Here is a 10,938-nt window from a genome sequence, read left to right as displayed (position 1 = left end):
GATTGATTTATTAAGTTTTTAATTTTTTTTTGATTATTTAATTGAGCTGGAAATAAAAATAATTTTTTATTATTTTTGTAATTAAAAAATAATAATAAAAGCCACGTGGAATTGATGATTGAGATAAAATAGTCTGCTGGCACACTTTGGCCTTAATTGAATTAAAAAAAAATTTCTAGGGACCCAATTTGATGCAAAAAGTTTTTAGGCCCTGAATTTGATTCCCTTTACAATTACAGGGGCCTTCTGATGTATTAAGCCCACTTGAAACTATCATCTGTTGAATATTGAATGTCCTGTAAGATACTTAAATCTTTTGACAGCATCTGTAAAAGATCTGTTAGTAATAGTTAAAAAGTGATCTCAGCAAAACTTATCTTTTTACAAGCTCCCAATCACATCCCCCAGTGTTAAAAAAGAAAGGGGAATAAGAATATAGAGCAAAAAAGAATTTAACCAAAGTTTTTTTACAGTGTCGAACACAGCTCTCAGTTGAAATCCTTGTAAACCCGAAAACATTTTGAATGGCTCACTGCATGAAGATCCACCATTGTCATGGTTCATTAGGAGAATCTTGGTGAAATTCATTGGATCAGAACTTTCAGGGTCCATGATAAACATTCCTATATGTTTGCTTTCCTCCTCCATTATGCTCAAATGCTCAATGGTCCCATCTGCATTCCTATATGTTTGTCTTCCTTCAATTCATGTTGTCCTCATTCAGCACTGTTTTTCTTATGTTTGTTGAAAGCGCTAGATTCTGACCGGCTGCTACTAGAACTACTAGGCATCCACACATGTTGGTATCTATTCGTATCTCTTGATAAACTTGATTCTCTACTGTACATCTTGTCAAAATCAGAATCACCATAGCTGCCATTAGTCATCCTTCTGAATAGCATAATGTCTCTATCATACTGCCCAGAATCATAGACAGTGCTTTGGCCATATTTCACCCCATTAGATAAATCGAATGCTTCATCTCCACTATCTAAAGCTCTTACAACCTGATATTAACCATTGAATGATTAATGATTAATGCATTTTTTTGTGCACAATAAAGGAGCTGCTCTTTAAGCATTGTTGTTGTTATTACCTGAGCCATACGAGGCCGTCTCGGAGCACAGTGGCGAATACAAGCTGCAGCTGCCTCAATCATTCTGAACATTTCACCCTCGACATAGTGATTTTCGAGTCTTGGGTCTATTAGTTCACGAAATTCGCGTGTCTCAAATGAACGAAGGAGAAGGGGACGAGCCTGTGGACACAGGACAATCTCATAAGAACATAGGTAATCTGTTGAACATGATAATTTGTCACCATTATTTCCTTATTAGAAAATAGACTGTTAAAATTAGCAGTTTTCTTGAGAAACATCCATTATTTTATATCATATTGTCTCTAGTTATCAAAATGGATGTGAATAGAGAAACTTCATGAGTTATATGTGATACAGGTAAAATTCGTACCCACTCAACCAGACTCTCATCTCCCAAAGGCTGGGATTCATCAACAGGTTTCCTTCCAGTTATAAGCTCCAGGAGGACAACGCCGAACGAGAAAACATCTGATCTATCGGTTAATTTTCCACTTGTTGCATACTCTGGAGCCATGTACCTGCAGATTGAAGCCAGAATGAGTTGGTGTTATTCATCACTGAAGTGGAAATCCACACCTTATCTGTAAATTATCATTAACTCTTTATGAATTTATAATCACCAATCAATAGCATCAACTAAGCTTTAGTCCAGTACTGGGCACATGAAACCTACCCAAAGGTCCCCATAACCCTTGTTGATACATGGGTATTGGCAGCGTCGGCTAGCCTCGCCAGTCCAAAGTCTGCAACCTGTGTTAAACAAGGGTGAATTAGTAGCATCAACAATTTGTGTTTCATTTGATTAGAAAAACAAGTGTATATATGAATACCTGTGCCTCAAAAGCGTCATCCAAAAGTATGTTTGCTGACTTAATATCTCTGTGAATAATCTTTTGGCTGCCTAGAGATAGACAGAATACTTTAGTTATTCATAGGAAGGAAACCTTACCATTGAGCTAAAAGATATTGACTTGAAATATGCAATAGAAAAGTACATCTAAGTTTCACTCTAACAAATTATCAATTTGGTCCAAACAGTTTTTGGTGCTTCCTTAGTTCATGAAAAAAGGAAATACGTCTGAAGATCCTTGAATGGGTAACATACAAGCATGGCCAACGTTTTACACATTCAGGGACTTCCTAAAGTATTTTCCTCTTTCAGAGACTAACTTACTTACGACAAAACTTTCGGGAACCACATTAACCATTAAGTCAAGAATGTATCGATCCAGTAAGAAAATACAAGATATACTTACAGTCCTCATGCAGATAAGCCAGCCCCTTTGCAGCTCCAATTGCTATCTTCAGCCTCTTATCCCAATCCAACACAGGCATATCACTTCCTGCATTAGTTAACACACACATGAGCACACATATAAAGAAAAAACAAAACTCCATTTTGTTTTTTAGTTCTGAGGAAAAATCAAGGGAAACTCACGTTACCATGCAAGTGATGATGGAGGGTTCCATTAGGAACATACTCATAGATAAGCACTCTTTGCTGCTCAGATATGCAATAACCAACCAACGACACCAAATGCCGATGATGTACGCGGCTAATGATCTGCACTTCAGCCGTGAATTCCCTATCTCCCTGGCCACTACCAGCCCTAAGCTGCTTCACTGCAACTGCTTTTCCATCCGGCAACACACCCTTATAAACATACCCAAATCCTCCTTGGCCTATTATGTATTCACTGGAAAATGCATTAGTCATTTCCATCACCATGTCATAACTGAAAGCTATCTGACCACTCTTGGGTTGTGACGGGTCTAAAGAAGCTCCAAGATGGTTCATGCTTCCTCCAATGTTGTTACCACTTCCGTAGTTTCTTCCAAGTGAAAGTTGTGGCCCAGGCTGCTGCATAAAGTAATGCCCATCAGCACCTGATGGCCAACATCATTAGACATAATTCAAGAGCAATTCTTGCAACCAATCAAAAGTTTCACACAAAAACAATTTTTTTTTTCATTAAGGGTGGTTTTGTTATTTTTTCAATTTTATTTTATCCCTAGCTTTTCATTACCAAGACATTGAAAGAGTATTGAAATTCCATATACACCTTGTTTTTTTTTCTCTCTTTCCCTACATACTGTATTATTATGTTATAAATCATATTTATCGTGTCTCTTTCTTCTCTTATTTTTCACTCTTTTTAATATGGATGCCTATAACTAAAGCGGGTGTCTTTGAAGAATGAAGATCTTCTGTCTCTATCTCGTGTCTCATTATGTGTATCACCAATTAAATTTTGTGCTGTGTAGGCTAAGTATGACAATTGTAACATTAGGTGAGTAATTTTAAAATGACATATAAGGATTCCGGTGAGTCTTTGAAGTATTCCTATTGCATAAGATTTCTCAATAACAATTAAAATGAGAAGGTTTTCTTACCATTCTACAATGGCCTATAGAAATTGAGAGCATATGAAACTTCAAAAACATTTATTTATGAAATTCTACTATGAAATAAAAAAAAAAAACTATTTCAAAATGCAAAAGCATATTATACTCATTAAAAATAGGAAATTTACATGACATATATTTTTTTTTTAATAAGATATGAATATGTATTAAAAACTAGAAAGGGGTGCTAGAACCCAATACATAGAGAGAAGGAATAGAGTTACAAGCAGGGGCGGATTCAAGTATTAGCCCATGAGGGCATGTGCCCTCACTTGATTTTGGAAAAAATTATTAGAAAAAAATTGAGTAGTAAAAGTATGTGATTTTTTATGGGCTCTTTGGCAAAAAAATGCTCTCACTTGTATTCTACATTGCTAAATGCACTAACTTATGTCTCACATTGCTAAATGCACTCAATTGAGTAGTAAAAGTATGTGGTTTTTTATGGACCCTTTGGTAAAAAATGTTCTCACTTGTGACCATTTGCTAATGGCATCACTTCTAATGGTATATGTTAATTTTCTTTTGTTACTAATTTATATGTATATATTACCCTCACAACATTAAATTTCTGGATCCGTCACTGGTTACAAGAGAAATAAATTTACATGACATATTGATAAACTAGGAGTTATTATTCCTTTACATCTCATTTTTTCTTTCATGTCATTTTCACTCACTTTCTCTTTCTATTTCTTTCTATTTTTTCATATCACATACACTCATTATATCTCTCATTCCTCTCTCTTATTTTCTTAATTCTCTCAAGTGTAATTTGATTTTTTTTTTACATCGGAAAGATAAACTGCTCTCTTTAAGAATTGATCCCTGAACATCCCACCCCAACCTATATGTCCTCTAGCTAGCTCTTACCATTTGGGCTATTATTCGATGACCAATTGTAGCTTGATTTGAACCGTGGACAAAACATTTAATTCTCTTATTTGCTTAAACTTCAACGGGAGATAAGAATTTTCCTATGCTCATTTTCAAAGTAATATATGTGATAGTCTGTAAAAAAAAAAAGTAAGATGTGATAGTGCCCATGCACAACAATGCAATTCATGTTATAAAATTGGTGAATTCTATTGTACCTAGAATTTTTTTTGGGTGTGGTATTCATGTGATATTTTAAATTATAATTTTGTTGAAAAAAGGCGAAATTTTATTTTATTGCAATTTTAAAAAGTTCAATGATCGACTTAATGAATTAATAACATATATTTCTTAAGCTTGTTTATGTTATGTAATGCACCATTTGAAAATTATAGTTTTTAGTTTAATTTGCAACTCTGAGAGATCATCTAGATTGATTTCATATCAGGATCATCTTCCTTCATGCTCCACCTATATTGACCCTCCAAATCTTCCTCTATCCTCTTCTCTAAGTTTAAATTGTATGTTTTCTATTGACCTATATCATTTAAAGTACCACACCTTAATCGGGTTTAAGGTACCATAACAAACACCTTTAACATTTAACACCCGGTACTGCCTATATTCATGCATGCAATTAATGAAGTTATTACTGAAAAATGAAATGCAGGAATGGGATATCGAATGAATAATCAAAATGGATATATATGGAAGTGTAATAGTATTTACCTGGTTTAAGATGAAAGTTATGCATATATGCAACATGGACATCTGGTCTGGTTTTCTTCCTCCTAAATGTTAAAACAACAACTACAGCAACAAAGGCAACAATGACAACTCCTGCGAGGGTATATCCAACATATTTTCCTGAATTTTCACCCGTCGATTTCGCGTGGGACCCACCTCCATGCACCCCTTGATGATTCGATACATTGGATGGAGCATTATGAGAAGATGAAGATGAAGATGAAGAGTTTTCAGGGGGTGTTGGAGGCGATGAGTATTTATGTTGATTAAAATTTAGAGGAGCGATAGAGGAATGGTGATTATTAACCGGCGATGGCGGCGGTGAAGAGGGTGGAAAATGTGATTGTGGTGGTGGTGGGGAGGGTGGCGGTGGTGAGGGTGGTTGAGGAGGGGGTGAGGACTGTGGTGGTGGCGGCGGTGGTGGTGATGGTAATGGCGGCGATGGCAAAGGAGCTAAAACCTTAGACGATGGTGGTGGTTTCAATGGAGGCAGTGGCGACTCTACCGGAGCAGTTTGGGGAGAATCTGAATCGTGGTTTTTTGGTGAATCCTTGGAACGATGCCGTTTACCCAGCTTCTTTTTTAAATCTTCCTTGTCCGGTAATAATGATGATGATTCGGCCAGTTCCTTCATTAAATCTTCTTGGTCTTCTAATAATGATGAACAAGGAAAACAAGAAGAATCATTATCCATGGTAGCCATGTCAACTTGAATATTGCAAGAAAATTGAACCCCAACCCCCCACGGAGGAGGAAGAGGAAATAAGTTATGAGAATGAAAGGAAATGAAACAACGGTGGTTGCTATTATTAATTTCTGATGGAGGAAGACCAAAACTGGGTTTTGAGAAAGAACAAGAATTTTTGTGGGTTCTGGTTTATTCTAACATCTGAGGACGAAGTTGGATTCGTCGAACTGCGCAAATTCTGCAAACAGAATTGCCAGCTCGATGCAACGAGATAGAAGAGAGAGAGACAAAAGAGAGAGAGAAACAAGTGATGTTGGCCTTTGCAACATCATCAATCATGAGCCCTATAATTTCTCTTTGTTGCATGGTTTCTAATTTTATTGAAAAAGAGGAATAGACAGTGTATCTTCCTATATTTTCTTAGATTCTTGCTTTGTTAATTTCTTTGGGTTTGCTATGAAGCCAAGTGTCCATTTTCTCCTTGAATCTAGGGTTAACGTGCAATCTAAATCTACTGGTGGAGTTTTTTTTTAGGGGACTCGTGGAGTTTCTAAATAGGAACAACGAAAGAAAAATGATTATACTAATTAGTAAGTAAGGTAAGATTGAGGTGTTGGATGGAAATTCTATATACTATTAAAAAGAAAATCGTCATTCAAAACAATTTTACACATGGTATTTTAAGAATCAATTTCATTCCACCTTCTCTGGCGGGCAAGTGTCACAGCCAGAGAAACTCACACAAATTCATTATCCTAAGTGATTTCTCTATAATTTTGTTTGTTTGTCCCCCATTAAATAAAAAAATTATAAATAAAGTTAATAACATAATGTTTAAATTTTTTTTGTTTAAATTAATACATACAGGGATCCGGAAATGTTAAGAACATAATATTTTAAGTTAATATACACAACCTCAATATAATATACAGGGTTTATTATATTACGGCTCAAGGTTTATTTTAATAGTATTCTAGGTTTATTATATTCAAGGTTTTGCAATTAATTATTTATTTCCTTCAAATTCATTTTAAGGAAATTACTTTGTTCTATCTATTGAAGGAAATTACTTTTTGAAGTTAATTATTTATTTCCTTCAAATTTCTTAAATAGACCACTTAATTATATTAAGTTGTATTTACACTCATAAAAGACATTAAATGCTATATTAAATAAATGGTAAATCCGTTTTTTTTTTAAATCTCATTTGAAATAATTTTTTACATTTTAATGAAATGACAATTTGTTTAAGGAAATTCTTTTTCAAATTTCATTGATTAATTTTAATCAGTTTAATTATAATCGTTGACTACCATCACTTAATTTAATTATGTATCATTGACAATTTTAAACATTTAATTTGTTTACATATTTAAAAAAATCATAATACAACGTAACATTTAATATTAATGACTATTGCTTCCTTAAATCAAGTCAACGTGAATTTGTTCATTTTAATTCAAAACATAAAAAAAAAAAACCGAATTTAGGGTAGAACATCACAAGTTGCTGAAACGTTGGCCAATATTCTACAATGCATACTTGGATACGAAACAAAACCGTTTTAAAAATATATTTAGAAATAACTTTATGTGATAGAAATAGATTTGGTTTCAAAATAAAATTGATTTTAAATATTATATAATATTTTATATCTAATGCTATAAAATTTGCATTCATTTTTTTTTTATATAATTAAACTGCATTAGTATAAATCAATATCTGAAATCAATGTCCAATTAGTATAGTTTTTATGTGTTGCCAATGTTAATGTGATATTACAATTATTATGTATGAAATTAAGTGAAACTTAATTGTAGATTTCAATGAAAATTAATAGTGAAATAATCAATTAACCATTTACAGAAAATTTAATACGATATTTATGGTAGTCTATTGTTACAAATCAGAGATTACTAATTTTATTTGAAATGTGTTGACCATCAATCATAATTAATGGACAAAATCAATGTAAAAAAAAAATTTAATCCACCCTACCCCTTCCGTATTTTAATTGATTGAATTATGGAAACAATTAAGTGTATCTTTTGATGGGAATAACCTACAATAGCCTTGAACGAGATCAACCCAGTCAAACATATTTTTCACTAAAATAATTACATTAATGATTTAATTTTATGTATAATTATGATGATCATTTAACAATAATTGGTTAGGTTTTTTTAAAAAAAAATTGAGTGTTGAAAACTTAAATAAGGAAATTAAATTAAATAAGGAAATCTAATTAAATAACGAAATAAGATTAAATGATAAAAATTAAAACTGTTTAGTTAATTAAGAGTCTTTGATTTTTCTGGTGCTAAATAAAACTGTTTTAATTTCACATATTGTTGTTTTTAATGTTTGACTTTTTAGTCATTTAAATTTAAACCAAGTATCATGAAATGGAAGATTGAAAATCGACAAAAAGTCTTCCTCAAATTTGACTTATGACAGGGCTGTTACAAATTACAAATCCGAAATTATTCAAATGAATTGATTTAATTTATTTTCATTAGACCTATCTTAATTCTCGAAAAATCAATTTCAAATTTGAATGAAAATAACATATTCTATTTGAGGAATTGTCAAATCGATGACAAATAGAAGTATATACCACATACATTTCCACATGTATTCTTCATTCCCTTCCAACACTTATGTCTCTTAGCTCTTGCCACTATTACTAAGTCTCTAGAACAAATTTTCATCTAATTTAAATATATTTTTCATAATTTTAAATAATTTTATGATTAAATATGTATGAAGTTTTTGTCAAAGTTTGCAATTTGTGTGATAATCATTGTGATTTATTTTGTTTGGTTGAATGCTCATCTTTTTTTCGTATCTTAATTCATTAATACATGTCTAAATAATGAGATCAATATTCGCCATGCAACGCACGTGGTAAAAACACTAGTATATTAGAAAGAAAGTTATCAATTAACATCACATCTCATACTTCATATATAGTTTCACCTTATGGATAAACGAATTCTCTTTATAATTCTTATTTTTTTTAGTTTTTTTCTTAATTTTTATTTTATAAGAATACGATATTATAATTCTTTTTATTTTTTAAAAATATGATTTATTTATATATAGAATTATGAAAAATCATTTTAATTTAATATTTTTTCTATTTCATATATGACACATTATTAATATTGAAATTAACTTACGAATCATTTATTACCAATTTTTTATTTTTTTCCTATTCAATTGATATAAGAACATCTCGATAGTATGCTTAAATTAATTTTAATATTTTACAAAGACTATTCATATAAAATATAGTGTTTCATAAAATTTATAATTATGATTTAAACTATAAAATAAAAATGTTTAATCTTTTGTTAACTTTCCATAGTGAGAAAGCTCACGCGTCGGGTTGGGATTCATTTGAATGTAGACTGTAGTTGGATCTTTAGCTAACGTAGAATGAGATATAGTGTTGTTTTACGTGATCCGGATGGGCAATGGGTATTTGGCATCTCTTGTCATTTCAGTAATGAAGATGCTAGCTTTTCATGCTGAGCTATTATATTGTTGAGGTTGGTTCACAACATGTTTGGGACTTGGTTTTAAAAGGGTTAACTAGGAATTTGATTTCTTAGAGGTTTTTCATCTCTATAGAATGTGATTCTACGAGTTAGGAGTTAGGAGTATTCTGGATTGAAGTTTGTTTCTTTGCCTCATATGGAGTATCCATGGAGCGCAATATGGTTGCAGATGTTTTGGATGGTCAAGCTGCTAAATATGTATCTCCTCGTCATATATGGAAGTAACACCTTGTTATTTCTTATCTTTGTCATGACTTCATTTTGTAGTTTTTCTTTAGCATATAACCAAAAAAAAATTATTGTATCACATGTGTATTATGCAATAAAAAAAAATTAAATCAAAATATTTCTTTTCAAATTTGACAACCAAATTCTGCATTTACATATTCGTCCAAACTAACAAATATATGTCGATTGATGAGAAGAATTATAACATTTTAAGGAAATATTTGGTTCACCAAGTCTTTTAATGAAGGTTCTGCCCAAATTGAGGTGGATTGTACCAAGAATAATGGAAATTCTATTGTGAATCAAATTGGTGTGACCTATATTGTTGTTGTTGATTCATTACCTCCATTAGTTTGTCTAATAAGTGATGCTATTACCCATAAAATAAACAAAATATAATACAAGAAGGAAGAAGAAGAGAAAGAATGTATATCGATGCGTGTGTCGGGATTGAAATGAAAGTGATGTTGGCCTTTGCAAAATCATCAACCATGAGCTACATAATCTCTCGTTGTTGCATTGTTTCTTTTATTGGAAAAGATGACTATATATTTTGTTTCTTCATAGGTTTTCGTACACTCTTGCTATGTTTTTCGGGTTTGTTATTGTTGAGTATGGCTCATAGGCAGTGTCATTGGGGAAATGGGTCAGGGGCCGCATAGGGGCCAAGGAAGCATTGTGGCACACATGGTTAGTGAAAGAGTTGGGTGTTGAGCTAGGTGGAGTTCAGTTGCATTGTGATAGCCAGAGAGCTATCTAATTGGCAAACAATCAGGTGTATCATGCTAGAACCAAGCATATTGATGTGAGGTTCCACAAGATAGGGAGTTGTTGGCGTCCAGACATATATTACTTCAGAAAGTTCACACTTCAGAGAATGCAACTGATATGTTGACCAAACCAGTCACCAGTGACAAGTTCAAGCATTGTTTTGACTTGTTACATGTCTCTTAGTGTTAAGCAAGCAGGAACCACACACCCTAATTGCCAGGATATGACATTGAGTGAATCTTCATACGGGTTTGATATTCGCCAAGGTGGAGATCGTTGAGTATTGCTAATAGGCAGTATCATTGGGGCAATGAGTCAGGGGTATTATTGTAATCTTGATCATTAGTATCCCTATATATGCTTGTAACACTGAAACCCTAATTATTGTATTCAGAACGAATCAATAAACGGAACTATAGTTGCTCTATAGTCGCAGACGTAAGCAATTTGGCCGAACTACGTGAACAAAGCTTTCGAGTGTTTCTCTCTACTCATGATCTGTATTCGTGTTGCTGTTCTAACAGTTATAAAGCCAAGTGTTAAGTTTATCCTTGAATCTA

The 10,938-nt window shown here is 32.6% G+C and overlaps 1 protein-coding gene across 3 annotated transcripts; it reads right to left on the bottom strand.

Annotated features, from left to right (window-relative positions):
- Positions 1-126: 126 nt before the first annotated feature.
- Positions 127-6,181, bottom strand: LOC130714740 (proline-rich receptor-like protein kinase PERK12). 3 transcript variants are annotated; one of them, XM_057564681.1, is made up of 8 exons: positions 5,111-5,284; positions 2,543-2,960; positions 2,356-2,442; positions 1,930-2,000; positions 1,773-1,849; positions 1,470-1,617; positions 1,097-1,258; positions 127-1,007 (listed from the first exon to the last, which is right to left on the bottom strand). In XM_057564681.1, the coding sequence occupies exons 1-8, from the start codon at positions 5,150-5,152 to the stop codon at positions 717-719; spliced, it is 1,296 nt and encodes a 431-aa protein (XP_057420664.1). In that variant the 5' UTR covers positions 5,153-5,284; the 3' UTR covers positions 127-716. The 3 variants fall into 3 exon arrangements, with proteins under 3 accessions (XP_057420664.1, XP_057420665.1, XP_057420663.1); XM_057564682.1 differs by having other exon boundaries at positions 2,543-2,957; XM_057564680.1 differs by having other exon boundaries at positions 128-1,007; positions 2,543-2,986; positions 5,111-6,181.
- Between the last annotated feature and the right edge of the window lie 4,757 nt (positions 6,182-10,938).

The sequence above is a fragment of the Lotus japonicus genome, chromosome 4 (assembly GCF_012489685.1).
Source record: "Lotus japonicus ecotype B-129 chromosome 4, LjGifu_v1.2".
NCBI classification, from domain to species: Eukaryota; Viridiplantae; Streptophyta; class Magnoliopsida; order Fabales; family Fabaceae; genus Lotus; species Lotus japonicus.
The sequence above is the reverse complement of the archived record's forward strand: the minus strand, read 5'-3'. Positions and strand labels throughout refer to the sequence as shown.

Coding starts and splice junctions, on each gene's coding strand:
- LOC130714740 (XM_057564680.1), bottom strand. CDS start 5,831: ATGGCTACCATGGATAATGATTCTTCTTGTTTTCCTTGTTCATCATTA. Junction 2,443..2,542: donor CCTCCATCATCACTTGCATG/GTAACGTGAGTT, acceptor TAACTAATGCAG/GAAGTGATATGCCTGTGTTG. Junction 2,001..2,355: donor GGCTTATCTGCATGAGGACT/GTAAGTATATCT, acceptor GTCTATCTCTAG/GCAGCCAAAAGATTATTCAC.